This window comes from Bos taurus, chromosome 13 (assembly GCF_002263795.3).
Source record: "Bos taurus isolate L1 Dominette 01449 registration number 42190680 breed Hereford chromosome 13, ARS-UCD2.0, whole genome shotgun sequence".
Taxonomy (NCBI): domain Eukaryota; kingdom Metazoa; phylum Chordata; class Mammalia; order Artiodactyla; family Bovidae; genus Bos; species Bos taurus.
In genome coordinates this window covers 32,423,981-32,439,426 of record NC_037340.1, presented here as the reverse complement: position 1 = coordinate 32,439,426, position 15,446 = coordinate 32,423,981, and the positions used below count along the sequence as shown (strand labels likewise).

Below are 15,446 nucleotides of genomic sequence, written 5' to 3'. Positions count from 1 at the left end.
AAGGAGAAAGAAGACCGTGAAAAAGCTGACTTGAAACTTAAACATTCAGAAAATTAAGATCATGGCATTTGGTCCCATCATTTCATGGCAAATGGGAGGGGGAAAGGTGGAAACAGTGACGAATTTTATTTTCTTGGGTACCAAAATCACTGAGGACAGTAACTAAAACCATGAAATTAGAAAGTGCTTGGTCCTTAGAAGGAAAGCTAAGATAAACCTAGGCAGCATATTAAAAAGCAGAGACATCACTTAGCCAACAAAGGTCTGTGTAGTCAAAGCTATGGTATTTTTAGTAGTCATGAATGGATGTGAGAGTTGGACCATAAAGAAGGCTAAGTGCTGAAGAATTGATGCTTTCAAGTTGTGGTGCTGAAGAAGACTCTTAAGAGTCCCTTGGACTACAAGGAGATCAAACAAGTCAATCCTATAGGAAATAAACCCTGAATATTTGTTGGAAGGACTAATGCTTAAGCTCTAATACTTTGGCCACCTGTTGCAAAGAGACAACTCATTGGAAAAGACTCTGATGTTGGGAAAGATTGAAAGCAGGAGAAGGGGATGAGATGGTTATATAGCATCACCAACTCAATGGACATGAACTTGAGCAAATTCTGGGATATGGTGGAGGACAGAGGAGTCTGGCATGCTGCAGTCCCTGGGGTCACTAAGAGTTGGATATGACTTAGTGATTGAACAACAACAACAAAAGATTTGGCTATGAATTAATAATTACAATTGTCAGGAATTTTATTTTTAAATTTTAAGAAGCTAAAATTTTCTGAAAATTACATATTTTTGGTGTAGTATCTACACATTATAAGCCAAATAACATCAAGTCTGTTTTGAATCCTTGTACATATTTTTATGTAGTTATAACTATTGTATCATTTTCATCATCATTGTTATTAATGTGCAAAATGGAAATGAGCACTTGTGCACCATCTTTATGAGAAACTCTGGGCAATCTCCCCATCTCCAGGTTCTAAACCTTAATCACATCTGCATAGTCTCTTTTGACATGTGAGATAACATATTCACAAGCTTCCAAGATTAGGACATGTGTATCTTTGGGCAGCCATTATAATTATAAAGAACAAATCTCAGGAAACCTTTGTAGCAAAGATGGGAGTACGAAAAAGACAGCAAATCAACAGATCTGGTTATAAATAAGATTTATAGAAATTAGATAAACGAGATACATGGATGCTAACACATTAATCACAGACATTGCTGATTATATCAGACATTTCTCTGTTACGTCACTTCAAATACTCTATCAAAGCCCCACCCCTTACTTTCCATATTCTATGCAAATAGTAAGCAGGAAAGCAGGTGTGACTGTATTGGCATCAGGCAAAGGAGACTACAAGACAAGGAATTTACTAAACATAAAGAGGAATCATGGAGAAGGCAAAGGCACCCCACTCCAGTACTCTTGCCTGGAAAATCCCATGGACGGAGGAGCCTGGTAGGCTGCAGTCCATGGGGTCGCTAAGAGTCGGACACGACTGAGCGACTTCACTTTCACTTTTCACTTTCATGCATTGGAGAAGGAAATGGCAACCCACTCCAATGTTCTTGCCTGGAGAATCCCAGGGACGGGGGAGCCTGGTGGGCTGCCGTCTATGGGGTCGCACAGAGTCAAACACGACTGAAGTGACTTAGCAGCAGCAGCAACAAAGAGGAATCATTCATCATGATAAAATTATCAGTTCAATCATGAAGACATAACAGCCCTATATATGGATGCGTCTAGTAACAGAGCTTCAAGTACATGAAACACAATTGACAGAACTAAGAAATAAGTAAACCCATAAATATTGGCCTGTATTCTAACTCCTTGCATAAAACAGAACTAGTGGAGAAAAAATTAATACAGAATTTGAAAATATGAATAATATCAACCAGTCTGACTTAACTGGCATTCACAGAAACCCACACCCAATAGCTGCTGCACTCATGTACTTTTTAAGTGCATATGAGACCATTTACCAGGTTAGACCATACTCTGGGCCATAAAGCAAGTCTCAAAACATTTCAAAGGGCAAAATAATACAAAGTATATCTTCTGACTAACCAAGTATTAAAATAAATTTAACTATAAGACATGTTTTTAAATTACAAATATTGAGAAATGAGACAACATACTTCCATATAACACATGGGTCAAATAAGAAAAATTATGAGATGTTTAGAATGTTTAAAAACACTTCAAAATGATCTGCACTGGAAACAGAACATATGAAAATACACAAGAGAGGACCCCTGTGGTACAGTGGCTAAGACTCCATGTTCCCAATGGAGTTGATCCCTAGTCAGGGAACTAGAACCACAGGCTGCAACTGAAGATCCCACATGCCACAACTAAGGCCTGGTGAAGTCAAATAAATAAATATTTGAAATGAAATAAAGTACATGAGATTCAGCAAAGCAGTGCTTAGAGGGAAATTTACAGCTTTCAATGCTTACACTAGAAAAGAAGAAAAGATTTAAAATCAATGATACATCACTCCACCTCGTAAAGCCAGAAATTGATCAGAAAATTAAATGCAAAGTGAGGAGAAGGGAGAAATAAGAGCAGAAACAATAGGGAAAATCATGAACAATGGTATACAATCACTGCCAGCTTTTCTGTTTGTAGAATTTGTGCTTCCTGTTCCTGAAAACTCTAGCACCATCAGATAACAGAGATCCTTAATCTTGAGGAGAATACAGCAGGGAACACTTCCACTGAACTTGAAGTTACGACTACCATGTGGTCACTTGAGCACCTCATGCTGACTGATCAACTAATAGAGAAAAAGTTACTGTGCTGGTGGGAGCAATTGTCAATGGTCACCACGTGGAGTCAGGGTGACCGCTACACAATGGAGGCAGCAAGGACTGTATCTAGAGACCTGAGAATTTCTTGGAGCCTCTCTTGGTGCTTCCATACCTGGTGACAATGGTGAACAGGCAACCACAGGAACTATGGCCTGACAGAAACAAAGCAGATCCCTATACGGAAGCCCTGGGTGTCCCTACCAGGAAAGAAATCCGAATCAGCGGAAGAGCTGCCTGAAGGTGGGGAGAATCAAGATCGGGTGCTGGAAGAACAGAGACCATGAACATCAAATATTGCCTCAGGACTTCCCTGGTGGTCCAGTGGTTGACACTCCATGCTTTCAATGCAGGGGACGTGGGTTCAACCCCTGATTAGGGAAATAGGATCCCACACGTAGCATGTTGTCGTTTAGTTGCTAAATCGTGTCTGACTCTTTATGATCCCATGGACTGTAGCCCAACAGGCTCCTCTGTCCATGGGATTTCCTAGGCAAGAATACTGGAGTGGGTTGCTATTTCCTTCTCCAGGGGATCTTCCTGACCCTGGGATAGAACCCTTGACTCCTGCATTGGCAGGCAGATTCTTTACCTCAACACTGAGCCAATAAGGAAGCCCCCACATGCCATGTGGCATAGCCTAAAAATAAAATAAATAAATGAAATGATTTTTAAAAAAGTTAAAAAAAACCACAAAACTTCCTCAAGACCATTAGGGTTTAGAGATTGCTTCCACTGACTATCTTGGGTTAACTCTTTATGGAGTTTTTGACTGGCTACCACCATGCAGGGGCTTTGGTGTAGGTGTAACTTTACAGTCAAGGAGACCAAAACATATTTGGGGGGCAGAGAGGGTCAACTGCTAATGGCCAGCACATGTGTGCTATTTTATATTCTTTCAGCCCATCTCTCACCCCAGCTACTGCTGCAGAGACCAGTTCCAAGAGGGCATTAACCATCCTGCACTGAGCCTTGCTTCAGGTCCATGCTACATTCTTCCTTCTGTTGCCATCCATGTGATGGCATGGAACTGCCAGTAAACGCCCTTGGCACTCAGGCATCCATAACCTGAAGTGTGTGTGGAGGGGTTACTTACGGGACAGATGAACCACAGGGACAGAAGCACCCTCAGAAGGTCTTGTGCGGAGGGTGCCATGTGGCAGCGTTGAACTTAATAAAAACCTATTGTCTTACTGACTTTTTATCCTTCTCTGTTTCACTCCACCTGTCCTTCCCTCCTGCTTCCTGAGATCACCTCCCTAGTGAATTGAGGCCTTCACAGAGGCCTTTGTCTTAGACTCTGCTTGGGGAAACCCACATGGATCTTTCTAACAGAGAATGAATTTCCTCTGGCCACCCAGAGCTGCATTCATTCTTAATTTCCTTTAGAAACCATTCAGTGTCACTGGAAGTTGGTGTGCTTGGATAAAGCAATACCACTTTGGAGAATTTTAGGCTGGCTGACTGCCCTGGTGAAGACTTTCTGCTTTGTTGGCATCACTGCCAACAAATGGCCCAATTTTTTGAGTTCTTTTCTTTTTAGGAGTTTGAAATAACACAGCTGATTACTTTGAAACAAATAAGCAAGGCAAAAATATAGCTAATCTTTTCACATTAACCCTGCTCAGAAGGTGCCTGGTACATTTCCAAGGTTTGGTAAATAGCCAGGGTATGAAAGTATTCCTCCTTACCCTTTAGTTACTGTCATTTATTTTCTTTGCTGTTGTACAGTCTTGAAACCTTGTTTTCTTCCCTTGAAATGACAAGATTATTTTCTTTGGCACAGCCCCAGAGTACGACAACGGTTAAACTTGCCGCTATGTGAAAGGGCTGTATTTGTTTAGAAGTTACTCAAAAGGCCGTGAGAGCAGGCGACCTGGATTATAGCAAGTAGCCCCAGGAAACTCAGAGTATTTTCTTTCCTGTCTTTTTGCCAGGATGCTAGTTTTTCTTTGGCCAATAGTAATTTGCAATAAGGTCAGGATTTCTTCTAGTTGGAATTTCATAGGATGACAACCACACTGTTTTCTTACAAGCAATTCTTTATCCTTACAAGACTGGGAGGAAAAACTTTGAGGGGAAAAGGATGTATTTAGCTTCGGGCTCAAATGGTTCCTGATAATCTTCTCAGGTCAATTTTGGGAGACAAAGAGAAAAGACTGATTTCATACATACACATCCATCATACTTGAAGAGAGATTCAGACCATATTAAGATACAAAATCAACTTTAAGTAATATAGAAATTGCCCCTTGATGAACTCAAAAAGAGGAAAGGAATTAGAAATACAAAGCTGAAAATCAGGAGGCTTGAGAATGAACTTAAAGATGGATCTGCAGACATTTTAAACAGAAAGCAAGTCACAACATTCAGTGATTAGTGGCCATGTGTTTTCTAAGTCACACAAGGCTAGACATCCAGATTCCTTGAACTGGGAGAATGGTACAATTTGATAACATTGATTGCAGGTTGGGGATTGGGGTTCAGAAAAGATGGATAGAATCCGCTATAGTACTTACGACTATCTTCACTATATGAGTAGGAAATTTCCTGAGTATCACAGATAATATGTAGGAACATTCCCAAACATGGAAGTACATTTTGGTGTTTACCTTACTTTTTGAATCTCATAAAAATTAAGAAAAAATATCAAAGAGTCAGAAGCATTTAAGTGGTTTGTTTGTTTGTTTGTGAGAAATGGTATGTTTCCTGCCATATCAGTAAACAAAGGATGTCACACCTTCATCAGTGATTGCCGCCCTCCAATGTGAGCTGGTGAGCCCTGAGAGAACTCAGGAAGGAAAGAATATCTGCATCTAGCAGCCGTCAGACTGCAGCCACTCCCTACAGTGAGCCCTGAGGGAACTCAGGGTGTGAAAGCACAGGATACTGGCTCCCGATAGCTGAGGTGCTTATCAAAGGAATGATTTCATTGAGCCCAGATTCTTTCATCTTCCCATGCACAGAAAAATGCTGAATTCTTTTTGAAAGGGTAAAATATCATGTATGAAACGAGATGCCAGTCCAGGTTTGATACACGATACTGGATGCTTGGGGCTAGTGCACTGGGACGACCCAGAGGGATGGTATGGGGAGAGAGGAGGGAGGAGGGTTCAGGATGGGGAACACATGTATACCTGTGGCAGATTCATTTTGATATTTGGCAAAACTAATACAATTATGTAAAGTTTAAAAATAAAATAAAATTAAAAAAAAAAAAAGAAAGGAGGAATACTTCCATATCCTTAACTTGAGATATCTGGTTTCAATTTACAAAAATCTTTGGATGTTCAGACTACCTGCCCTTTGTTGCAAAACTTCTTTATAAGCTGACCCCTCCCTTCACCTCCTTGGAGCAGCTCTCTTAGGCTTACTTGAGATGCTGTCTCCCAGGCTTGAAGTCCTAAAAATTCCCAGCGATGAAAACGTAACTTTCAGCTTTCAGGTTGTGAATATTTTTTAAGTCCACATTTATTTTGGCCATGCCATTCTGCATGCAGAATGCAGGATCTTAGTTCTCCAACCAGAGGTCAAACCCAACCCTCTCCACCCCTGCCCTGCAGGGAAGCATGAAGTCCTACCACTGGACCACCAGGGAAGTCCCTACAGTGGGGTTGAAGATGATAGTTTACCTTGATGAGTCCCCTTCTTGAATTCTGCTTATAGAATGCACTGTTCTGGTCATATCAGTCCAGTTTCTGCCCTCCAGACTTTTTTTCCTTATGAAATATTCTGTTTACTTACTTCCAGGACAATTGTTGGATTCACTAGTCAATCCCAATGGTCCTATTCTAAACATGACCTTCAAGATTGTTTATTTTACTTTTCAGCTCCAGGATATGTGTAATCACATATTTTATTTCTGATCAGATTGGCTTTCTATTGATTTTAAGCCTTAAATATTTCTTTTGTTAGTTTATGCCATTTTTATTTGCCTTATTCTCACCCATGAGACAGGATAATCATTATGACTCTCAAGACATGTAAGTTGTAAGCAAGTCTAATAGAAGGTGACCTTAAAAAACAGGTTTATCTTGTAGAGATTAGAATTTTAGAGGCAAGAATGTGAAATTTCCCAGGTTCAATTCCTTCATAAGATTACAGAGGATGAAAAATGATGATTGAATTAAACATTGGTGTCAGCAAGAACTTCTTCAGGAAAAATGTATTGCAAATTTAGAGATGCAATACATAATAATCTTTCTCATTTCACCAGCATGATAGTGCTTTAGCAATTAAAACTTCAATCATTTTTTAAAAAATAGGGTTGTTTCATTAAGCCAAACAGTTCTTAACTTAATGACAAAGTCAGCTGAAATATTGGGTTGGCCAAGATGTCGGTACGGGAAAACCCAAACAAACTTTTTTTAGCCAACCCAATATTTGCTAATGTATAAACAAAATGGCTGGGTATTTAAAAAAACTTTTTGTTCTTTAGTTGGAAGTTTAGGCATCTTCTACAGATGCAAAGCTGGAGCAGAATGAACTGATGTTGCCTTTTGGAGAATTAGAAAGGTTTCATTCATTCCACTTAAATTGACTTAAAGAATGTCAGTATTTTCTGAATCTCAAATTATATTTCTTCTGCCTGCTTACTTTTTTTGGTTTACACAGAATACTTTTTTAGTCCTTTATGTTGTTATCTATAGTCTTCTTCTATAAGAATCAAGTTTCACCCTTGATCCTTCCATTTTGTCTTTTTCTCTGTTTTACATTTTTAGTGTTTGGAAAAACAAAACAGAAAAACCACAAACCTTACCATTTCCACCAAGGATAAATATAAGAACATCCCGGCAGTAACTGTTAAGATCCAGTTTTGAATACATGGATCCGTTGATACTGAGAGGCCAATATATAGTCCTATGAAGGCAGTTAAAGCACTTATAAAATTCATCAGGATGGCAATCTTAACCGGAAGTCCAGAGCTTAGAAGCACAGCAAAGTCTCCTGAAATTTAAGAGAAAAGAAAACAGAATTATCATTTAACCAATGATGCCTTTGTTCGAGTCCTGTGCTATTTTATTATGAAACCTGTTTTAAATTTCAGCAATTGGGGTTGATTTTATAAGTAAAATTGAATGGTTAAAAAAACACTTTCCTATATTTCTTAAGAATTTATAGCACAACTCTTTATACTTTAGGAAGCTGCATTTCAAAAGTTCTATTCCTTTTACTGTTCCAGGAGGTAGTATATACAGAGAGAAGTGTGACATACTCTTTACTTCCTAATGTCCTAAGACATTTTCAACTTAGACAAATGCAAAATAAAGGACTTGCTACCCTGGGATTTCTAAATCTTTTTAGCTGGAAACTTGCCAGGCAAAATCCCAAGGTAGTAAACATTATGTGGGTTTTTCTTTTTCTTTTAACTTATGCAGGACCTTTTGTGGGGAAAGAGAAAATGATGACTTAATAGGAGATTTTTAAATTATTGCAAAAATTGGTTAGGAAAACACATTTTTCCTTTAGAAAATGTTTTACTGCCTCAGTGACTAGAGAAAAATGACCTTATTCTCTCCACACTTTTCCTCCAAAAGAAGGATGATCTTTTAATCTGAGAGGCTCTATTTCTTAGTTTTGGGGAATTAAGAAGAAGATGAAATTCAATAAAGACACATAATGAATAAAAATATTAAAAAGAATGTATATATGTGTATAGTTGAGTCACTGTGCTGTACAACGGAAATGAACACAATATTATAAATCAACTGTACTTCAATAATTAAACAAATAAGAGGCAGCCTGGGAACTCAGTTTTCCTAGTTCTATTGCATAATTAATCTTATGAACAGCTCTTAAGACATCCTTGTTGGCCTATCACAGACTGTCACCCACCTCTATTGGTTTTTATCACAGTAGTCAAAACAAGACCAGACATGGCTCCCAGACCATAAGTTTTGATGGATTCAGGAAGGACCTTGGATAAACTCCTTAGAGAGGAATAGTCAGTGATGATCAGTGACAGGACTTTGGGCAACAGACACAGAACCCAAGAGGTCAGGGGTGGCCCAAGTGGACAATATAAACATGAAAGTGAGATGAGAAAGTGACTACCAAGAAGAGCCCTCTCTCAAGGGCACACGTGTATCTGGAACCAGGCTCTCCTCTTTCTGGACCTCTTTCAGAAATGTCTACTCCATCTCTTCTTGGTTTCTGGGAGGCAGGATTTTAATTACACGGGTTATTAAGATTATCCAGAAAGAGAGTCTTTTGTGCATCTGCTACCACATGCCTGTCATTTCAATGTTACGCTTGGCTTTAGACATTTTGTATAAATCAGGTTGATGAAACCATGGTTTGGCTTTCATTTAAATGTTATTTTATCTCATTGGCCTGTTTGCTAACATAATGGATCCAATTCCCCTCTTAATGTTTTCCCCACATTTCATATGCAAATTTGGAAGTTTTTGCTGATATTCTTCAAAAGGAGGTTTCTCTGAAAGTCTCTCTGCTATAGAGAATTCTCCAGAATCCAAAAAGAGTCACTTCTGGCTCCAAGAAATATAAAGGAGCTTAATTGAATTCTATCTCGAGGTACAGGAATTTTCTTCCTTCTTCTCTGCTTTTGATGGTTTAAATAAATTATGAATGGGAAGTATTCATCTTTCAATTATGTGTTGGAAAAAGAAGGCTAGTAAATCATGGCAGGAAATATATTAGGATTTTCTCAACAAGGAGGCAGTGATTCTACTCTGACTTACCCATTTCATGGGGAATTTCATGACACAAGATAGCAATGGTCGTGGTCACTCCCGCCTCGGATGAAGATGAGAAGGCTGCTCCTATTACTAGGCCATCTGCAAAATTATGCAGGCTGTCCCCAACCAGAATCATTATTGCTAGCAAGCTAATGGTTTTGCCTAAAGAACAAAATAAAGGTGTGAGAAGTATTAACAGAGCACAACACAGTTCATGAAATCCTTCGATTACAACCAATTTTCCCTTCCATCCTTGACATTCTTAAATCGCATCAGATTAAGTAACTCTACTTTGTTTCAGCTTTCAAAATAAGTCAGGACTAGAGATGCAATATGGCACTCTTGCAGGTATGGTCGCTGCTTTTCTAATGCATTCAAGTAATTAGGAAATAAACTATATTTGCTCTTCTATCTCCCTACTCAGGTGTGCCAAAAGAAGAAAATAAAAGTAATACTGCGATAACTTTTCAAAATACGTTCAATGACCTTTCCACATAAATCTTTTGTAAAGCATTTTTAAATAATTTAAGACCTTCTGGGCAGAATGTCGTTAAAATGGAGTCTATTTTCCAAAACTGGCCCCTGAATCAGACTGTTCCTCGTGTCAATCTGCTGGAGTCAACTGTTAACCTCATGCCCCTCTGTGATCATCCCCCTTTCTGGTTGGTGCTAAGAACCCCCCACTGCCCCTTCACTCCCTAAATGTGACTGTGATAGAACCGCTGCCAACACTTGTGATTCCAAAGTTAGCTTTGGAATGTTTTGTCTTTCAGAAAAATAATTCAGCACTAGATCACTCCAGTACTCTTGCCTGGAAAATCTCATGGACAGAGGAGCCTGGTAGGCTGCAGTCCATAGGGTCGCTAAGAGTCAGACCTGACTGAGCAACTTCACTTTCACTTTTCACTTTCATGCATTGGAGAAGGAAATGGCAACCCACTCCAGTGTTCTTGCCTGGAGAATCTCAGGGACGGGGGAGCCTGGTGGGCTGCCGTCTATGGGGTCGCACAGAGTCGGACACAACTGAAGCGACTTAGCAGCAGTAGACCAACTAGATGCCCAATAAAGTAGAGAGAAGCTGTCTTCTTGGGATTCTATTATATCGTATACATTATCTGATTAAGGAGACAGCCAAAGAAATAAACCGGACCATATGGATTTAATTAATGAAATAATTAGATCATTAATTCGGCTCAAGTTTTTAACAGACAGAATTTCTGCTTTCAGAAACCTGAAATTGTATATTACTATTTGGGGTGGAAGCATTAACAAGTACAAAAAGTACTTCAGGGATAAACACATATCATGACAGTGAACTACCTAGGTATACTACTTGATAAGAAGAGTCATTAAAATCAATTGCTGTAGTCTAAAAATTAATTAGTCAGTTGATATAAATTGTGTGACAGGTTTGAGGGGTTGCTATTGTTACTATTAGAACCGCACACAATATTCTAACAATTGGACACCCATAAAAATAGGGAGAAATCATCTCATTTCTGTTATTGGATCTGAGGTGGTGGAGGGACTATATTATAATATGATTTGTTATTTTATTGGGGGAATATGATGTAACATTTCATAGCCCACACTGTGAAAAAAAGAACTTCAGTAAACAGCATACTAGCCCAGACAACTGGCCAGGAGGTAAGTGCACTGACTGTGTTGTAAAGACATCCCAAGTATTTCACTTTTCAAAATCATTCTTTATTTAGAATCATCTCTGTGAGACTCAGTTCTATCGTTCTTGTGGTTTCATAATCCATTTTCTTCCTTAGTAAAAACGAGAAGATTTTAGGCAAAGGTCAGAAAAATACAGAATAAATATCAAATTACTGAATTAGAGAGAGTTGTTATTGGCATTGCCTGGAAGCTCTCTGAACCTAATAATGCAAACAGGTCACTTGAGCTGTTCCTGCCAATATTCAGAAGTAAAGCTTTTCTTTGTGGAAAAAAAAAGAAAAGCAATCGAAAGTAGTGCATTTGACAATGTTGTAGCATACAAATAAATTGTGATTCCCAATTTCTGTGCATATGCCTACATACAGTTTTGATATTAATAGCATATATTCAGATGGAAAAATCTTTACCCAATTTATACTCTGCCAAGAAACAGTCCAACCTATTTTTGTAGCCTATTATTTTATTATCACTGATGTGGGGTTATAAATGTCAGATCATGACCATGTAACAAGCTACAGGCAAATATACATATTTGCATATAAGCTATAAGGAACACAATGTACATACTGGTTAAGACAATTGCAACATTATTCAATGGAAGATAAGACAAGCATGCATTGACAAGTCAATGTACTCACTATAGAACTATTGATAATATTCAATATTTTCCCTTTCCTAGGAATCTGGCAGTCATACTGAGTTCCACATTTCTGACTTATCAGAGGTTTTCCATGGTGATACATGGATTGGATATGGTATCATGTTGCTTTTTGTTTATTTAAATCAGACTGTGGATAGACCTTCACATCCTGAGCTCTACCAATGAGGTAATAAAAAACAAGGAATCAAATATTTGAAGTTAATTCAATATGTCCCTGGCAAAAATGGCGGTTGGGTAATCAAATTTGGATTTGTTCACTGTTCATTCTGTATGCCAAGCTTCATATCTGAAGTGGAAAGATATGAGGCCTACAAAACATTTGAATAAGACCGTCATTATTCCCTGAGCTAGCAACCAGTCTCTGCTCCTAATTTGACTAGGTGTGGCCTTTCCTCTTCCTTTTTTCCAAAAACAAATACAAAGAAATGTCTCTAATATAACTTCTAAGTGCCAGGCATTCTAAAATTTCTCCTGGAGCTAAAGATTCGGGAGTTAAAAATATCACTAGAAGTGTCCTGAAAATAGAATTGGAAGGACTATGTAGTTATATATTTTGAATCACAGAAAGAACCTACAGGATTTAAAACATCAAACACATTCCAAATAGTGATTGTTACCATCATGTTCATTGCTCTTAGCATTTAAATCCTCAAACACATTGCAAACTAGGGATAAAGACCATTTCTAATTTTATTTCCTGGTGCATAGACAGTGCCTAAAACATCCATTTCTTGGATGGATGGATGAACGAATGAATGAATTTGAAAAAAATATAGGAATGCATGCCTGAAAGAATGATCACAAGGAAATTGTTGGTGCATTAGCATTCCTTAGTTCCTCAATGCTGTAGTCCTGGTCAGTGACTTACCCTCTCTAACGAGGGGTCTTTTCATTTGTATAAAATGAATATCAATTATTACTTCAGTAAAGTGTACGAGGATTAAATGAGATAATCCATGTCATGTGTTCAGCATTGTGCCTGGCATATAAGGACTCAATAAATAGCTTTCTTTCTTATTAGGTAACTTACTCTGGTAGAATGGGAGTAACTCACCATGACTATTTAACATTAAAATATTGAGAAGTATGTTTATAAAAGGGTAATATCAGATAGAAAAATGGGGCAACTGATAAAAACCAACATGGATCTTTTAAAAAAGGAGTTTTAAGAATTATTCAGAAGCATGAGCAAAAGGGAAACAAGTCCTATCCACAACTGGTAAATCAAATTCAGAAACAGGGGCATTCCTAGAAAGAAAAAGATTGGATGTAAATTATACAAACAAGTGAATTTTACCATAAGTTGTGAATAATGAACTGGCACTGATTTGAACTTCAATGTGCTAATAACTTCCCTGGTGGCTCAGACGGTAAAGTGTCTGTCTACAATGCGGGAGACCCGGGTTCGATCCCTGGGTTGGGAAGATCCCCTGGAGAAGGAAATGGCAATCCACTTCAGAACTATTGCCTGGAAAATCCCATAGACAGAGGAGCCTTGTAAGCTACAGTCCATGGGGTTGCAAAGAGTCGGACATGACTGAGTGACTTCACTATTCACTATGCTAATAACAGTATCATAAAGGAGATAAGACATTTGTGATGAATTATCAGTAGACTGTTATAGAAGACAAAAAACCAATCCTGATGCAGAACTTCATGGGAAGTGAAAGGTTCAAATCACCACATAAGCAGGATTTTAAAGGGGCCTTGATAACCACATAAGTATTTATACTAATTTAAGTTTCCGGAGGGCTTCCTAGGTGGCGCTAGTGGTAAAGAACCCATGTGCCAATGCAGGAGACAGGAGACATAAATTCAATCCCTAGGTTGGGAAGATGCCCTGGAGGAGGGCATGGCAACCCACTCCAGTATTCTTGCCTGGAGAATCCCATGGACAGAGGAGCCTGGCAGGCTACAGTCTACAGGGTTGCAAAGATAAGCAATGGGGGAAAACATTTTTAAAGAATGGAGTAAAGTTGATACTAATGGTAGTAATTTTCAAAGATAGGAATAGAAATGAGCCTTTATTTAAAATTTCATTGTAAAAGTTTTAATAATGAAATACATATCTACCTAATAGGAAATGGATATGGTTTTGACATATTTATTTCAAAGGAAATATAACCTTTTTTTTTTTTTTAACGGCACTTCCTATATTTAATGTTTGGATTTTTTAAATTGATACTCACATTTTCTGTTGGGGGTGTTCACACTAGGTATAGGGATTTCAGCTGCTTGTGCATCTTCTGGGCCTTTCTATTTTAAATTAAAAAAATAAAAGAGGAAAGATAAGCAATAGTCATCATTTTATCAAAAAACAAAACATCTGAGGAGTTATGTTGATTATCAGAAGACATTTTGATCCTCTGGAGTATATGAGAATTTCTAAATTTCATGGACAAACATAGAAGGTAGAGCCGAGACTCTGCAAGCTCGTTTTTTTCCACTATCACATTTAGATGAAAATAGCACTCTTACTTACATAGATCAGAGTCTTCCATAGAGAGCTAGTGGCTACCTAGGTCATCTGTAATTCACTCTTAAATTATGAAAGCATTTATGAAAGCCAAAAGCTGTAGGAAAAAATGATTCTTGACTCTTGACCAAAGTTGACCCTGTTCCTGTATGGCAGATCGTGGATCTAGAATTCATCTTCTGATCTTTAAGTGGATTGTGGACAAGAAGCCCTTGTAAACCCAATATTTCAATTCATTCATTGTAGCATACGATGCTGTTACTGTTGTTTTCCAGTCAGTAAAAAAGAAAATCTTACTCATTAATAAAGGAGATCCACAAACTTACTAAAACAATATATTTGAAAAGGTCTTTCATCCTTTCACATGGCAGGAAAGTGAGATTTTGAAATTGACTTCTAAGAGTTGAGATGATATGATTTCATTTCAGAGACTGACTCATTTTCGATTTCAGGAAAGTCACTTTCCCTCCCTAGGCTTCAGATTCTTATTCTGGCACGTGAAAAGAATACTGCATGTCTGCCTATGGAGCATTTTTAGAAGTATACTCACATTACCCAAAATTGTGGAAACTTCGAGACAAATCTCATGTGAGACAAGCATCTTCTTTAAAAAGTAAAACAGAGAAGGTAAACCTAACATTCAAATGTTAGAATAACAACAGTTATTCAAAAGATGTAATGATAGGCTAATTTTGGAGGATGGCTGAGAAGAGGGGCTCTGAAGGATTAAAGGAGGTAGACAGGACTCTTGCCTGAAACTGGTGGATCTAGACACAAAAGAAAAATATGTAGATTTTAAATTACATCATATGAAAAGCCTGATTATAATCAAGAGAGTCTATATTCTAATAAAAGACAGGAGTTCAAAAATTTATTCCAGGATTTTTTTCCCTCAAAAAGCTCTATATTGTCACACTATGTAAAGGAATTTACAGGCAAACATCCTTTGATGATTGGAAGGATTTGTGAGTTCCTCTCCTTCCTTAAAAAACAGGAAATTGGACCCATCAAACAATCCTAAAAGTTCATGTTATTCTATCTCTTTTTAGGTTGATCTTGCCGCTTAAAGAACAAAAGAAATGGTGAAATCTCTTATTAGTGAGATAGC

The 15,446-nt window shown here is 38.0% G+C and overlaps 1 protein-coding gene across 7 annotated transcripts in view; it reads right to left on the bottom strand.

The window, feature by feature from the left end:
- SLC39A12 (solute carrier family 39 member 12) overlaps window positions 1–15,446 on the bottom strand; it is an 84,321-nt gene that overhangs the window by 19,703 nt on the left and 49,172 nt on the right. For all 7 annotated transcript variants that reach the window (XM_025000653.2, XM_025000649.2, XM_025000650.2 and 4 more), the window contains 3 exons: window positions 14,052–14,118; window positions 9,522–9,680; window positions 7,580–7,767 (listed from right to left, as the gene is read on the bottom strand). In XM_025000653.2, coding sequence (XP_024856421.1) covers window positions 7,580–7,767; window positions 9,522–9,680; window positions 14,052–14,118 — 414 coding nt within the window. The remainder of the gene's footprint in view (window positions 1–7,579; window positions 7,768–9,521; window positions 9,681–14,051; window positions 14,119–15,446) is intronic.